Source organism: Hippocampus comes, unplaced genomic scaffold (assembly GCF_001891065.2).
Source record: "Hippocampus comes isolate QL1 unplaced genomic scaffold, H_comes_QL1_v1.1 scaffold86, whole genome shotgun sequence".
In the NCBI taxonomy this organism is placed as follows: domain Eukaryota; kingdom Metazoa; phylum Chordata; class Actinopteri; order Syngnathiformes; family Syngnathidae; genus Hippocampus; species Hippocampus comes.
In genome coordinates, this window is record NW_017805882.1 from 2844809 (window position 1) to 2862097 (window position 17289).

General features: G+C 40.7%; 2 protein-coding genes across 2 annotated transcripts in view; both read left to right on the forward strand.

Moving 5' to 3' along the window:
• Window positions 1–386: 386 nt before the first annotated feature.
• tmc6b (transmembrane channel-like 6b) lies at window positions 387–14654 on the forward strand. The gene is made up of 21 exons (XM_019889104.1): window positions 387–481; window positions 3251–3406; window positions 4314–4444; window positions 5285–5440; window positions 6407–6562; window positions 6963–7071; window positions 7152–7236; window positions 7678–7935; window positions 8670–8884; window positions 9005–9149; window positions 9605–9760; window positions 10581–10759; window positions 10861–10951; window positions 11049–11146; window positions 11800–11895; window positions 11989–12064; window positions 12644–12777; window positions 12907–13083; window positions 13243–13321; window positions 13696–13782; window positions 14136–14654. Exons 2-21 carry the CDS (start codon window positions 3351–3353, stop codon window positions 14148–14150), a joined length of 2499 nt encoding a protein of 832 aa, XP_019744663.1. The 5' UTR covers window positions 387–481; window positions 3251–3350; the 3' UTR covers window positions 14151–14654.
• Window positions 14655–15878: 1224 nt separating this feature from the next.
• aspscr1 (ASPSCR1 tether for SLC2A4, UBX domain containing) overlaps window positions 15879–17289 on the forward strand; it is a 12710-nt gene continuing 11299 nt past the window's right edge. Inside the window, exons 1-3 of the mRNA XM_019889105.1 lie at window positions 15879–16009; window positions 16215–16270; window positions 16600–16714. Of these exons, the coding sequence (XP_019744664.1) occupies window positions 15920–16009; window positions 16215–16270; window positions 16600–16714 (261 nt within the window). The 5' untranslated portion in view covers window positions 15879–15919. The remainder of the gene's footprint in view (window positions 16010–16214; window positions 16271–16599; window positions 16715–17289) is intronic.

The following is a 17289-nucleotide window of genomic DNA, read 5'->3' on the forward strand; positions in this document are numbered from 1 at the left end:
AAGTACTGTATATCTATGTTAAAATCGACATTTACTACAACCGCTGAATCAGAATATTCTTGAGAGAGTGGTCAGACGGGCACTATACATTCCATAGCGTATACTGTATTGAAGTGCTAATTAATTGTTGCAGTTTTACATGTTGTCTTTCCAAACACCGGTAGAGCGACTGCTGCGAATCAGGCGCAACCACTGCGAGAAATGTTTGGGAGAAACCTACAGTTACTTGTTTATCAATCAAAGTGTCATGTCGCTAAATACAGGATATAACTCTAGAGTTGGCTGCAGTGAAAATGGTTGTGAGTAGGATATATGAGGTTTTGAAGTTGAACACAGCATTGCACGTTTGTTTTTTGTACAATGCTCACCCATTTAAACATAATGGTTTTTCCCGTATGAATCGGTGGTTAGACTGGGGTGCTCACTGGTTTGACTATTACTCGTAAACTGAGACTCAGGAGTTTGCTAAGTTTCAAAACTGGTGAGTGAATACGGACTTCTTTGGATTTGATTTTATACTCCATCTCAATCAGTCACATTAATAAAATTTAGATACGTCGCCATATCGAAAGTTTTGACAACTTAATATCACTAATTACTTGACGAAGTAGCTACCGAACGAACGAGCAACTTTCCAAATTTACAGCTGATATATTGTCGCAATATATTTTTTTTAAATCTCGTCACCCAGAAAAGTAAGCTTGGTCTGCAGAAAAAATGCAGTCATTTGAAACAACACCGAGCCAGGCGAATGAGTTTGTCTCTTGTGCTGAACAATGGCAGGATGGTTTGTTGTTTTAAAGTTCCATGGATACTTTCTTACGTTCTTAGATAGATGCATTGTGCTTAAACCCGCAACGGGGATTTTCAGGGCCGATGAAGGCAGGATTTACTCTGTAATTTTGTCCCCTTTGGTCTTGAAGAATGCGGGCACTTGCCATATGGACTGAATTTGTTGCAGACTCCCCTTTTCTATCTTCCCCATATGTTCTCCCTCATTTGCATTCTGAATGTAAACACATGCACATCTTTGGCAAAATAAGCAGACAATCAAGTTCAGTTATGGTGCTGTGTTTTGTTGTTGCTCTTTGAACAAATTCCTTTGCGCTTTTTATTTGGCCCTCTGGGAATCTGACATCTCATTCAGCAAGTTAAGCATTTCTTTACGATGAAAGATGTGACACCACTCCTTTTTCCTGTTGTAATTCAAGGCCAGTTGAACAATCTGGCCATCTATGTTAATTGTCAATTTGAGTTGTCCAGACTATTTGTTTTGTCAGTGGTGCAACCTCCTCCCCCAAGTGGCTACGTCACTCCCACAGTATTCTGTCCTTGCTGTCCTGGTGCATGAGAACAAAATGCATACGTTGACATTTCGCCTTTTTCCCACCAGTCAAGAAGACAGCATCAACACAGTCAAATACAATACAATGCAGGGTCAAACTGTTACCTTCATAAAACCTTTATGAGTGGAAGTAACTGTTAGACAAGGAATTAGAAGAAATGAATTAAGCCTTCAGTTCTTGCTGAATTGCAGTCTAGTATGCAGAGAGATCGCTTGACAACATCCCGTTTGAGAGGGCACATGATGATGGTACTGCTGCTGATGATTCAATCTGCACTAGTTTTGAAATATAACCCTCCAGAAAATACTAAGGTACAAAGGTATTGCGATGGGGAAAGATACTTACTCTAACAAAGAGGATACCTTAAATATTTTAAAGAATGTTTATTATCTGTTAACTGAGATAACAGACACAATGTCAAAGCGTGGAGTGATATCCATGCCCAGGTCCTTGTACAACCTCCTACACAAATGAGTTGGGACAATACAACAATAGAGGAACATACAGAAGAATAGGTGGGGTTGATATTGCGGTGTTTCTTGGTTCTGACAGGCATGTGCGAGCCCGAATGTAAGGGTATTTGATTCGTGTTTGTAAAGCCCAAGGTCATATCCGTACTTGGTCTTGAGGTTATATTTTTATTGACACAGTTAAACCCAGAACAGAAGTGTAATGAGCACAAACACACCAACTTCCCCTATCACTCATTTGTCACTGACTTTTTGTTTGTTTGTTTATTGAACATATATAAAACATACAATAACAGATGACAAAATGCAAACAAAAATTATGAAAGGAAAATAAAAATAAGTAATACAAACATCATCACAGTTATATGTTCAAAGGGGTAGGGAGAAGTTTTTTGACTTTAATGAGGGCAAAATCTTACATAATGTAAGCTATCGGAAACACCCAAGTAGTAGCTTGCGGAAAAAATGACAAAGAAAAACTTATTTTAACCTTCTCAGCTGATTTCATTTATGATAACGCTTGTGGGCGTAGCTTCTGTCGGCCCCCTAGGCTGGAATTCTTCATTTCAACAGGGCCGTCGTTTTGATATGACAGAGGCTATTCCTAGCAACCGCCTCCCCATTCAGCAGTTTTTAGAATGTTTTTATTCCATTTTGAAGGACAGTCGGTGAGGAAAAAAAGATGGATTCTTCGGAAGAGGTGTTTATTGTGTGTGTGTGTGTGTGTGTGTGTGTGTGTGTGTGTGTGTGTGTGTGAAAAAATATATGACACTCCTCGTGGAAATGTCTCACATATGTTGGTGGTTACAAAGCAAATGGATTTACAATTGAATGGATAAGAATGGATAACTTAATAGATGTGACAATAATGCTCTTTAATCCCTTGATATTGTGAATTCATTTCCGCCATGAGCTCATATATCGGCACTCGCACATGCACAAACACACGCGCACACAATTCTGACAATGCATCATTCTGATTTCATTCATGAATATTCATGTTACAAGGGAGACGGTGGCATCTGACTCAGTCCCCATCACATGCAGTGCGACAAAGGAGCTTTAGTGACTGAGCCACAGTGGCCTAACCTCTCACGGCAAGGCCAGTGTTGATTGATGTTGAAGACCCAGAACCATGGATGCGTACATTTTTGGAAGAGTCCTAATAAGGGGTTTTATAACTCACCTATGTGGCTCTAATCTTACATTTTTCCTTTACGAGGAAACATACTTGAACAAAATCTCAGTGATCATAAACTAAATAGATCTTGAGGTCTCATTGCAACATGGAACCGAATGAGTGCACCGGGCAAGTCTCGACTCGTGTGTCCACATTCCAAAGTAGTATGATGCTGTTCCTTCCTTTTCCTGTCATGTTCTCGTCATGTTCTCATAGTCCTGCCTCCTCTGTGATATCTCCTCCCCTTTCAACAGGTATTGGCGCCATGATGGAGGTGGAGTGCATTTATGATCTGGCAAAGGTGTGAACCTCGCAGCAAGGAGTCAACACAAACACAGTCAGCGGGAGAGAAGAATGGCTCGGAATGTTGACTGCGACCTGGGCCACCCACTCATGGAAGCTGGACTGGAGTGAGTGTGGCAATGTTTCTTTTTATGCTCACACAGTGTCGTCTTGTACTTTTCCGTTTGACTTGTTTCAAGCTCACCTGCCTTTGCTCAGCACAGCCAGTGGGTGGAGATTAAGGAACACAGGTGATCGGACTGTTTTGCTCTTGGATATCGTGTCTGTTTGTACAAGGGTAGATCATAATCCTGAGGTTTTATTTGCTTGTCTGAACACTCCCTACTTCTAGAAAGAGACTTCAATTTGTTCACGAGTTTCCCCCAGTCTTGCGACCTTATTTTTCCTATGTCTCATGAGCACAGAGCTCCCGTCTAATTACTGTCGCACGACTATGTAGGCAGACTTTGACAGTTTCACTTCACCCTGACACGTTTCTGCTTTGGAATGAAAGAAAGATAGATCACATTTAGAGGAGAAAGAAAATGAATTGACCAAAATGCACTTGGCGGGGGAGGGGGGGGTCATTGTTGTTATCTCCAGGTACACACAGAATTTTCATATGTCTCTGTGACTGTGCCCTAACAGCACAGATGTGAACTGCTTCTGCGGTTTTTGTTTCATGCAAGCGGAGTTGTCAACTTTGACCTACCGCACATCAAACATTGACTCTCTTCCTATATTCAAAACTCATCTCAAAACCCACCTATTTATAACTGCATATACAGTTTAAACTCATCGCTTTTATTATTTATAATTTTATCTGTGGTTTTATTGCTCGATAACACAGAGCATCGGTTTACAGTTGTTCCACTGGGAGTACTGGTGACCAAGATATGTCATGTTTTCTAAGTCCTCAACTTCTCTTAGTGCGGTTTTTGTACTGAAATGGGACTTAATTCGCCCTTGTATGTTTGTGCTGAGACTGCTGTTTACCGTCTTTGTGTATTTTCTTGTATCTGTACGTGGTGTCAGGAGCCCAGCAGATGAGGAAGGTGTTCATGACTCATTCCACCAGCTAATAGCAGAGCAGATTCACAACGGAGGCCTGGGCGAAGCCTTTGAACTACAGCAACTACAGAAAGAACTGGATGAGGAGAGCCGAGGTACGTAGAGCAAGCAGCACAACTCCATTCCATCTACAACTTGCCCAAATTCTTTCAACATTGAGAGTTTGTTCAAGACTACTCCAACATCATATTTCTCACAAGTACCATTTCCATACTCAGATTTCTTCCCACATTCCAAAAACATGAATGGCAGGTTGGAATGCTTTAAATTTTCCCTCGGTGTGAATTTGAGCACGAATGATTGGTCGTCTACGCGCGCCCTGGGATTGGCTGGCAACCAGTTCAGGGTGTCTCCCTCCTACTGCCCGAATACAGCTCGGATAGGCTCCAGCACGCCCACGACCCTCACGGGTATAAGCGGGTCAGATAATGGCTCGATGTTTATTGTTGTGGTTGTCACTTGCACCTGTGTACAACTGCACTTTTTTATCATGAGAGCTATGTTGAAAGTTTTCTTCAGCTCAAGTATAAAGTTACATGGGAGTCCAATTGTTAGGAACAACCGTCGAAATGAAGCGATGTGGTTGTAGATTGCACCACCAGAAATTGGAACTACAAATAATTTCGGAATTAAATTTGTAGTGCCAATCACAACGGAACAATATCGTCTTTCGTAGAGGCAGAATTATCGCTATGACTCTTGTATTGGCTCTCATTACGTTGTTGCGCTCAGCATGTTGTGACTAGTAGGTGTGTATTTTTTTCATTATTTTTTTTTTAATAAGTTCATGTGTCTACAAGGCTTTTTATGCCCTCCAAAAGATGTGAGTCAAGGGAATGTTATTTTGTTTACAGTATGACCATGGCTTGTGTCTGCGGTCTTCTCAATACATACTACACTGGCTTGGACTTTGTATTTTTGTTTGAATTCCTTAGACTGTGTGGCCCAGCTGTCCAGCCCTGGATCAGAGCGCAGTGAGCGGAGACTGTTGGGAATGCAGCATGATGAAAGAGAACCTGACCCTTTCACTGGTGAACGTTGGTCTTCAGACACCTTGAAGATCTTGTCCTCCATGCCCAGCCGCACCATCGGTTGGTCCTATCAATGCTGTAGAGAAATAGAACACATTTTGGCCATCTCGTACAGCACGTCATTGCATGTTGACATTTTGGCAGATGATCCCTTTTGCACAACACGGTTGAATATTTGCTTATCAGTGATTGAGCACTATGAGCATTATTTACTCAAGGTTTGCGCATGCAAAAACCGGCACGATTTTAATTGCCCTCATAACTAGATATAAAAGCTGATCGACTAACAGGGTGCTCCCAGGTGTGCGGTTTTGCGCGGTGCGTCCAAACTGCAAGATACTGGGAAGAGTAGATGTAAAAAGACACATTTGCATGTGTAATTCATTAAACCAGAGACATTGGCTAATTTTGCTTCTGTAGATGCAGCATCTGAAATGTAGGCGTAAAATGTCATCGCTGTGTCTAACGACGACCACGATTATTGTGATAAGGAGGAGCAGGAGGCCTTGTGGGTTGTTTGTAAATCCGGCCATATGTACGTATTGGTGCTGTCCTACCATTGTGAGCTGATGTGTTGTACCACACACTCAACCTGACTTCAGCTGAGCGGAGTTTCATGGGGAACCAAAGTGTCTGCCATGTCCCTGTCAGCATCTTTGGCAGGTCGGGTGTTTCACCATGTACAGTTTGTGGCAGAACCTTGAATTATTTTAAATTCCTCTTAAATATTATATCCTCTGGCTTGAGTTTTAACATTAGTAACCCATCATTGAAAACATTTCAGTTTTTCTTGTCTCGTGGCTCTGCAGTCCTGTAAAGAATTTGTTGTATTCAGAATTGCTAAAATGGAAATAGTGACACAAAATGTATACTTTACTAGGACTTCACATATATGCATACATGAATACTGAAACCTTTTTTCCCAGAGTACAGCTCTCATCATTGACCTTTTCATGTTGTGGTGCATGTAGGAGATTGACTTTTAAATACCGTCGTGATAACCGCGTTCCAAAATGTTTCTTTCAGGCCGCAGCAGGGGAGCCATCATCTCTCAGTACTACAACAGGACCATGCAGCTTCGGAGGCGCAAGCAGAGCAGGCCCTCAATCCAAGACTTCTCACGCTCGGCTAGACCGACCATACGAGGTTACGGCATCGAGACAGACAGTACAGACGCAGATGGTGAGAATAATGCCCTACTGTTAAAACAGGGAGGCTAATGAATTAAAAAAAAAAGATATAAATGTGTTGAAAATGACTGTTGGACAAGTTTTAATGAAACCCTATGATGATACTTGCAATAGTGTTCGTTAGAACTGCACTGCACCCTAGTGTATCGAAAGCTTGTACTTAATGTTGCCCTGCACATTTGCACTGGGTGGACATACCAGAAGAAATGACCTATCATAAAGTAGAATTATCATTGCAAGCGAAGATTTTAAAATGACTCTCAGGTTGGTTGCCATTCGATTGTGAGTGTTCTGTACCTATTTTATGGCTATTGTCTGCTGACTCTCATGTATGTTTCTCTTTTTAAAATGGATTAATTTATTTCTTTTTATACAATCTCTTTGTGTTCTAGTAAATAAAAGGGATCGTCTGGTGAATAACTTGCAGAACCTCTCCGTAAGCGACAGAGTCAGGATGCTCCGGGCTATGCCTCTCAGTGTAGCAGAAAAGAGTGAACTCAGGTATCGTATTGTTTCATCATGTTATTTTGTATGGATAGCTTCTACCGTCCACTGAATATTGCCTCTGCGCTTGTGTGCAGAAGGTTAGCTTCGCAAAAGGAGAGACGCACTCTGTCTGGCAATCAGATCCCCTGCTGCAGCCGACTCAAATATTATGTCATCATTGTGAGTTACTCTGACCTCCAGTGTCCCTTTTCCGCCAACAATTCCTCACCTGTTTTTGCGTCATTTACTTCTGAAACTTGTTTGTTATCCACAATGAGCCCTTTTATAAATAAGCCTCATGAGGGTATCTTTTTAAATTCTAACAGGAAACCGTATTCATACGTTTGATATACGAATCACATTTGTCAATGACCACATCATCATCATCACAGGACAAGTTAAAGATAGGAAAGGTATCGATGCCTAAGAAACCATCAGAACATTCCCCTTCAGTCTATAATTCAATGTCCATTCTGAAAACATTTTAATCACTCAAACATTTACTGACAGCGGTTAAAACGGATTACATATCTGGACATTTTTCGAGGATGAACACTGCTGCGATCGGTGTAAGTGGCGTTTACAAAACATTGTTTGTTCACTTTCACTTTCTACTCTCAGGCCGCAAGACAGAGTTGGTACAGTTGGCTGTCTTTCGTGCACTCCCTCCAGCTGTGGCAAGTTGCACTCAAGCGAGTGAGCGGTCGTTTTGGCAGCGGGGTCCTGTCCTACTTCCTGTTTCTCAAGACTCTACTCTTCTTCAACCTCTTCCTCTTTCTACTGATCGGTTTGTTCGTAGTGCTTCCTCAGGCAGTGCACCCTCCAGCTCTGTCCGAGGGCAGACACTCTTTCACTGGACTGGAGCTTTTTACCGGAGCAGTAAGTTGGGTTTTCATGATGTTCTACATATAACAAATGCCACTAGGTCTTCTTAGAATGGCAATGTCACAGTGGTTCCCAAAATGATTGTGCCGTGAGTGATCATCAGGTGTGCTATCGGAAATTATCTACTTTTACGAAACCCATCTGAAAATGGTGTTATTTACTATCAGTAAGGTATCATTGTTCATTTAGCTATGCCAGCGAGTTATAGTGACGGGCCAAACAACTAAATTAAGACGAGCATTATACAGTATCCCCGCTCCGGCCTCCCTGTGTGGAGTTTGCATGTTCTCCCCGGGCCTCCGTGGGTTTTCTCCAGGTACTCCTTCCACATTCCAAAAACATGCATGGCAGGCTGATTGGACACTCAAAATTGTCCCCAAGTGTGAGTGTGAGCGTGGATGGTTGTTCGTCTCTCTGTGTGCCCTGCGATTGGCTGACAACCGGTTCAGGGTGTCCCCCGCCTACTGCCCGAAGACGGCTGGGATAGGCTCCAGCACCCCCCGCGACCCTTGTGAGGATAAAGCGGATCGGAAAATGAATGAATGAATGAATTTTACAGTATCCATGTTTTTGTGCCATTCTTGTCACATTTTGTTGCCTTGCCTCATTAAAGCATATTGTTGGCATCAAGTCTAGATAACATTCATGCTTAGTTTTTAAGCAGATTAATTTCATTTGCCTGTAATATTTTCAGAAAGCTAGCAAGCGTCCATCTGGTCATGTTTCAGGGATATTTCTCGGACACAGTGATGTACTACGGGTACTACTGTAACTACACACTGCGTATGAACTGCAGAAATGAAAATGGAGGGCAATATGCATCCGTCTCCATTGGAACCAGTTCGGACTGCACGTTGAAGCATCTGCCTTACAAGATGCCACTTGCCTATTTCTTCACTATAGGCATGGCTTTCTTTGTCACATGTATCATCCTTGTTTACAGGTATGCATTCTTTGTAGAGAAATGTGCACTTTAAACTCACATTTTGAGAACACTTATCTCTTTACCGAATGATATACATGTACCTTTTCTGATGCATAGTTTCACGTTACCTCCCACCAGCATGTCAAAGTCATTTGGTCGAAGCTTCCGAATTGACAAATCTCATAGCATCCTGGCCATGAAAGCCTTCTGCTCCTGGGACTTCAAGGTCATCAAGAAATCTTCCGTTAAACTCATGTCTGAGAATATCTGCACCCAGCTCAAGGTACAAGGAAAAATAACTTGACGCATTTAATTTAACCGTGTTTCCACCATGCATTAGAGTTGAGTTCAGCTTTCCCACTATGGACTAAGCCAATTAATTCAACAAATAACCGGAACATTTCTTGTTCTTTCTTCTGAATGTGGGGATAAATATTATGTTTTTGCTCAAGGAACATTTTATGTTCTTTCTTTTTCATTAATGCTGCTACGTACGCTGCAACCAACAGACTGCAATTGTCTCCATTTACTTTTTCAAGGCTCTTTGGCAAACTTTTATGGTGACATAAAACTGCAATAATATGGTGCAGGTCTGTCAGTTTGGTCCCCTTTGCAACTGATATATAGAAATACAGAAATGAGCTTGAGCTACTTGGTGGAAATGGGGCCATAATAAGCATAGAGAAATGTGATGCAAAACATTTTCTCAGGTCATCTCTCTCAATCCACAACTTGCAGGAGCTGCTAGCAGAGGTGAATCATAAACACTCCACAAAAACACTGTACCAGAAGCTGTGGCGAGTGGCGGTCCACTGTCTGGCGTGGACTATATGTGTAGCGAGCACCACCGCTTGTGTGCTCTCCATCTACTTCTTCTCTGAACACATGCACCAGGTATAGCGCGGTAGTAATATTTTTATTACATTGAAACCTCTGTGAAATTGTTATTGAATGTACAGTCTCGCAGTTTGGCCACTTATTTACACAGAAAAATAGATAGATATTGTGCTCCAGTAGTGGAGATGACGCAGGGTTGGTAGGTTCTGTAAACCCAGGGGCGCTCTGCTCTCTCTCTTTAAAAACAAACAAACAAATAAATAAATATTATTATTATTATTTTTTAATTTATTTTATTTTTTTGTCGTTTGAGAGCGACCTTGCTGAGAGGGCTAACTTGAACAATGTTGTCGAGACATTTACTAGGATGAAGAAAAGAAAAGCAACGTTCTAGGCTCGGTCAAATTGTAGCAGAAATGCAAAGTTCTGAACTCATCTATTTTTTTTTTTTTTTTTTAATAGCCGTTTTTGCTTTCATGCAGCTGGACTTTGATGTCAACTAATGTCTACTGAAGTTATTTTTCGATTTCTATGCCTGGTGGTGTAATGGCACCTTGAGTTGTTTATTGGAGCCAAGTTTTATTGCATGTCATTTATTTATTAAATGTTCCTGTTTGGAAAGGGTGGGAAGCAGCTATTGCAATTCTAATCACTGTCACGGTCTATTCCTGGCTTACTTATTCCTTACTTTTTTTTGTCTCTTTGCTGTCCTCTTATTTGTATGTGCAATGTCGGGCCCCTGTGACGCATGTGGAATACAGCCCAGCTATGCCACTGTCGTGCTCTTGTTGGATTTCATTCTATTGTTTTACACTTCATGTCATGCTGGTGATGTAATGTCAGCACGGTCTGTTTTGCACTCCATGTCTCTCCCTAGAACCTCCAGCAAAGTTCTCGCAGTGTGACCAAGGACCCCTTGCTGAATGAGGCCAGCCTCCTGGCTCTCCCCGTGGTAGTGTCCTGTATCAACTTGCTGCTGCCTATTATGTTCAACCTGGCTGCCTGGATGGAGGACTATGAGTCACCTTCCCTCCGCACATACGTTGCCATTGGCAGGTACAGTCTCCGGAGAAATTGTATGTGCTGAAATACTGTCAGACTGTTCAAAATGCAACCGAGTAATAAGATGTAGTTCCGACCTGCATGTCGTTTTCTAGAAACTTGATGTTAAAAGTGAGTGTGCTTGGAGTACTTTGCTACCATTGGCTCGGTCGAGTGGCTGCTGATCCAAACAGTATTGGCCTCAAGGTATCATAGCTCATTATGATCACAAGGAATAATTTAGGAGTGTGTCAATTGTGTTGGTTTGTTTTCTGTGATGTTTGATGCGTTCTTTGATCCGCAGTGCTGGGAGAGTTTTGTTGGTCAAGAACTTTATCGCTTCCTGTTAATGGATTTCATTTTTACTCTTCTCGACATCTTGTTTGGAGAGTTCCTTTGGAGGTGGGTCATTCTCAGTTAGGTCTTTTGGTCACTGCTTATCGGTTGATGAGAGCAAAAATGTGTGGCAAGAGATTGTGTTTTCATTATTGTGTCTTCGCTTGTTGCAAACTTGTGTAACATCATGCACGTTGTGCTTTTCAGATATACAAGTTTCGGATTAGTTTGGCTTTGGCGCATGTCTGCCCTCTACTGGGTGCCATTCTAGACAAATCTTAACTACCGGTAGTTAGAATTGTCTTCAGAAGTTCACTTACGCTCATGGACATGGATGCCATAAAATAAATGAATGAGTGATGAAAAAAAAAAAAATCAGGCCAACGTGAAGCTTCTGGAATGGCCTTCCCAAACCTCTTGACCTCAACTCTATTGACCATTTTTGTGGAGCATGTTTCAAAGTCTTCACCAACCAATTTAAATGAACCATAAAGAGTGGTCCAAGTGGTGCATGTATATTTTTGAGTCTTTCTGAATGAGATGACTCTGTGGGGCAAATGTTTTTTTTTTGTAATGATTTCAGTTGTATATTAGCTCGTGCATTATCACTCTACCCAAGAAAAAGAATAATTCAAATAAATCATGAAAAGCACCAAATCGATATAACATTTTATCAAGTGTTCCCTTTCTCATGTCACTTCCGCAATTTTCCTCTGCAGGTTGTTTTCAGAGAAGGTGCTGAAGAAGAACAGGAAACCAGTGTTTGATATTGCCAAGAATGTCCTCGATCTCATCTATGGGCAAACACTGGCCTGGTACAGTATGAGCTCCTTTGCCTCTGATGTACACTATATCAACCTCGCTGTTGACTGACTGCCTGATTACTACATGGAACATGTGTTGTTTAGGCTTGGTGTTCTCTTCACTCCTCTGCTGCCTGCGGTGCAGATACTGAAACTTCTGCTGCTTTTTTACATTAAAAAGGTATGTTGTCCTTAATAGAAACCATGTAAATAGATGCATATACGTACTTCAAATGAAACAATATAGCTTGTCCAAAAAGGGAGAAACCTGATTGACATTGTTGGTATTCTTTTAACTGTTGCTGTTTGAGTATACAGTCATGGGGGAAAACAAATATTAGACCACCTTGTTTTCTTCGATTTCTTGTTTGTTTTAATGCCTAGTACCAGTACAGGTGTATCATCTTACTAACAGACAGAAAGGAGAGCATGGAATGCCTTAAAAGCGTGGTTTTGGGCAGTGCAATGCCATCGCGATTAATGTGATGAACTTACATGATTTTAGTTATGCTCAGGAAAACTATGGAAGATGACCAGAAATCAGCTCTTAAATAAAACTCTTAGAAGCTATTTTGCTGTCATTATATTTGTCCAAACAAACATACCTTTTGTTTGTACCAAGATTTTAAAATGAACAAGAATCTGAAGAAACAAGTGTGGTCTAATAATTTCTTTCATAAATGTCGTTTTATGTCGTACTACATGTAATATTTGGATGTACAGTAAATGTGGATACGGTATGCAATTCCCCCCCCTCTAGAGCAGTGTGATGATGAACTGTCAGGCCCCCAGTAGGCCATACAGAGTAAGCCAGATGACCACCATCTTCATCACTCTACTCTGCTTCCCCTCCTTCCTCGGGGCCTCTGTGTGTGTCACCTACACCATGTGGAGGTAAATGCACGTTGTACATAACTCACATGAGGCCTTTGTTCATCACTCTGTCCAAACAGAGACCGCCTTTGACCAAAATACCCTTACCGCTTGTCTCATTCACATCATATGCGTTGTCTTTCTCTCCAGTATCAAGCCCTCCTCGTCATGTGGTCCCTTTCGTGATCTCAAAACAATGTTTCAGGCTGGAAAGCGTTGGGTGGAGGATCTAGAAAAGGAAAACCCCAATTTATCAATGCTGGCCAGGGCTCACTCCTATCTGGTGGAGAACCCGTTCTTCCTGTTTGTGGGAGCAGGCATCTTCTTGTTCGTACTCAACATTGAAAATATCGTATCACTGTATACAGATGTTATTGTGATAGCCAAACACAACAGAACTGTATTTGCAATAGATGGTCGGTCATATGTTTTGTGTGTTCTGCAATGCTATTCTTGATTGGAGACACAATATGTTCTTCCCATCAGGATCGTCATCTATTTCCACAGTCAAGTGGTGGATGGTCAAAGGAAGATCATCGGCCTACTACAAGAGCAGATCGAGAATGTATGTTAACTTTTGGTGAACGTATGAAAAACATGAAGGACATAAAAACAAAAATCAAACCATATCTTGGTTCAATACAGTTTATATGCTCAAAGGGAGTAGAAAGAAATAGAAAAACGTATCTCGTCCTACCCCGTATTCTCTATCACTTATTAAAAATCATGTTGTCATCTGAATACACAAATAGGTTATTAATAAATATGTACCAGTACATACCAGTATCCCAAATAATAAAAAAAAACAACGCTCCTCTTTACATATGTTCAAAAACTGTAAAGGGGAGCGTTGTTTTTTTAGTTGCATATAATACCTTACGAAATGTTCTTTAGGACTATATTTCCAAACATCCTTCTGTGTATCTCTCCTCTACTCAGGAAGGAGAAGACAAGAAGTTTCTCATCACTCGCCTGCAGTCCATCCATGAGCAGAGACGAACCCCCACTCGGAGGCTCACAAGCCAGGTGCAGAAGTCTGGAGTTAAAAGAGCTCAGTTCCAATGTTGTGCCTATATCAGTTTTAATTTTTATTTTTTTTAAGTCCATTCATATGTATATTTCTAGCATATTGGTGGATATCCAATTCATATCTGATTAATATACACATTTGAACGAGACCGTTTTCCAATATGAGATGATAACATGCTCTTCCCATTCCCATATCTGAATTGGGCCACAGGATAAGAACAATCAAAATTTTATCAGTTGGACCATGCGGTGTAAAATCCAGCCCAAAAGATACTTCATTGAGAGATTACATTGACAGTACATTGTAAAAGGACGTATGCCGTGCTCATCTCAAACATTTTTTTTTCTAGGGTTCTGCCTACTGAGACACCAACTACTGTAATCAAGCAGGCAAGCTTCCTTCAAACCTGAAGGCCTTTTAACTGGAAAAATCACTTGACAAGGGTAGTGGAATCTGACCAAAATTCAAAAGTGTAAAGCATTTGTTAAACTGAACATCGGCTTATTTGATGAGGACAGGCTCTCTGGGGAAAAGGAAATTGAAACAAAGCTTTCAGGATAGGTAAAATACCTGAACTCACATGCTAGTAAGTCAAAGTAATGGACTGTATAAGTGATCAGGTAACTGATTTATTAATTTGTTTGAAAAAAAAACTTGTAGGTGCACTTTCATATGTACTGTGAACTGTTTTTACTATTATTATTTTAGCTCTTGTGTGAAAAATATACAGTGCTCTTTTTTTACGTTATGGTATAATTTTACAAGTGTGTGTGATGTAGGCAACTGGATTATCTTTTGTCATTTGTATGTTTTTAGAGTTATAATTCTTTAGTTATATGCATCCAAATTAAATTATATTTTATACACATTGTCGTGTACTTGTAATCAATCACAGGGAAAACAGGGGCCAAACAAACATTCACACCCATGGACAATTGCCAGATTCGTGAGAACATAACGCCACACTGAAAGTTCTGAGTCCAAGATTGGGTGACAGAATTGGAAAACACATGCAACAACATACTGTCTGCAGCTAATATTTGTAATAGTTTGCATAACTTTCTGCTTTTTCAAAAGCAAAATACTGGAAAAGTAGTACCACCACAATAGCTGTTAAAAATATAATTTGCATGAAAAATCACTGTATATTCTGTAGATCTGAAGAACAAAGTGGATATGTACAGGTATATACAGTACAAGCATATACTTTGTACTGGTACCTCATTTTACCCATATTCATTTTTTTTCAAGTTAGCATACTGTTTTGCTATAAAATAGATAACAGCACCGATTATTGATATGGAAATGTATTTGATAGCATCCTGACCAGTGTCCCAAGTATTCTGAATTTGTCTGACTTCAGTCACTTCATACAATCTCTCTCTCTCTCTCTCTCTCTCTCTCTCTCTCTCTCTCTCTCTCTCTCTCTCTCTATATACAGCAATTTTCACTCAGAGGACTGAAACAGTCCTCTTACATTTAAAGGCATACATATAGAATACAGGATGGGAATCAACATTTTACAGTAAACACAAGAACAAAAAAAGGGCGAAAAAGAATAAGTCTTGCTGGGGTCGTTGCCTAAAATGTGTTTTCACTTTTTTTTTCTTTTTTTAATTGGAAACTCAAAAGAAAGTACATTCCTCAATCTGGCTCTACTGTGGCACCTTTAGTTTCTAATCTAGTGGGAAGGACATTGAGTGAAAATGGTCTATCAGGACAATAAAATTGTACTAAATGCTCCATGAACGCAGGAGCCTATTGTCTAAGGGCTCTGATCAGTAAGTGACAAACAATGTACTGAATCCTAACATTAACAATGCATAATGTATAAAACAGTGTAGTCGAAACAGCATGCGCAGTGGAAAAAAGACACACAAATGATTGAATTAGAAAGAATCATCAACAACAAACAAAAAAGGGCAAAACAAAAGACTTATGATTCCAGATCCTTGCCCATTTAAATTAACTCCTCTGAGACAATATAGAGCATTATATTTTAATGTTGTTTTTATTTCCATTTCATGCCACACTTTATAAGTTACGATAATAATTTATTTTCGAGACCGACCAGTACGTGTTTTGCTATCAATAAAGGTTGTTCAAATAAACTGTGTGACGTCACAAAACGCAATGGCAGCTAGTGGTACATCCGTGACGGTCCTAACTCCGAATGGAAGAAGGCAGACAGTTAAAGTGTCCCCAAATACACCGTTATTACAGGTAATATTCATTTAAACAACATTTCACGATTCCTTTATGGGACGGTTTGTTATCAGTATTGGGACTAACAATGTTGCCCTTAGCTAGTTTGGCTAACTGTAGCTATAGCTAGTGACAGCTCAGATTGTGTGTTCCTGGGTTTTGTTTTGCTACGCTTTGATCGCATAATATTGTGTAAGTTCAGTTTTAGTTGTCTTTTGTGCAGGTGTTGGAGGAGGTCTGCAAGAAGCATGGATTCAATCCCGATAATCACGGTTTGAAGTAAGTAATTACGTAAATTGCTGATTGAGGGTTGGCATTCTGCACTGAATCCAAGTTAACACGTTGTGATATTGGTGTACCATCGAGAAGAGTAAAATGTGTAAAGCAGCCTTCATGAAGTTGTTACTCAAGGGTCTGACGGTCCACTATATAACTTTCAGCATCATCTTTCACGGTGATGCCAACAAATCTAATGTTGATATTTCCCATTCACAGTTAGGTCACATGACGAGTGAACTTTTGACTTTCCCATAATTCATCTTCAGTTAGTTAATGGGTATGCTTTTAAAATACAATTTTATGGACACCACTGGGCCTTTTTTGGGCAGGTTTCAAAGGACTGTTCTCGACCTGACGCAGCAGTGGAGGTTTGCCAACCTGCCCAACAACGCAAAGCTAGAAGTGGTGCCAAGTATAAGGACACAGACTGTATCTGATAGCCAGGTCAGTTACAAGGCACTATGAGCCATGTTCTCCCATTTGTGTGCAGGTCCTCTTTTATGCGACTGGACGTGTCACTTTTCATCTATGCAGATTCTCCCATTCAGACATCTCATACATACACCTATGGTGCATAAACTGGAAATAAACACCAAAATGCATGATTCTGTGGCAGTTGAGGCTAGCTTCAAATCATGGCAACATTGCTTTATCCTGAGATTTGTGATTGTACTTGAAATCCATGACAAAGCTCAAGTGTGTCATGGGCCAGTTGTAACATGCAGATCGCCCCAGCTCCACTTAAGACTTTAAAGGAGAGGATAAACATTTTTTCCCCCATTTTGTGTGAAATTATTCTAATAAAAACAATTTAGTCCGAATATTGCACTTATGACTTAATACATGGATAGAAGTCTACCAATGGATGTGCTTAGTGCCTACCGTGCTCTAGATCAGGGGTCCCCAACCGCCGGGCCGCGGACCGGTACCCGTCCGCAGGGCATTTGGTACCGGGCCGCACAGAAAGAACTTGCCTTATTTCCGTTTTATTTATTTCGGAATGCGAAATATGTTTTATT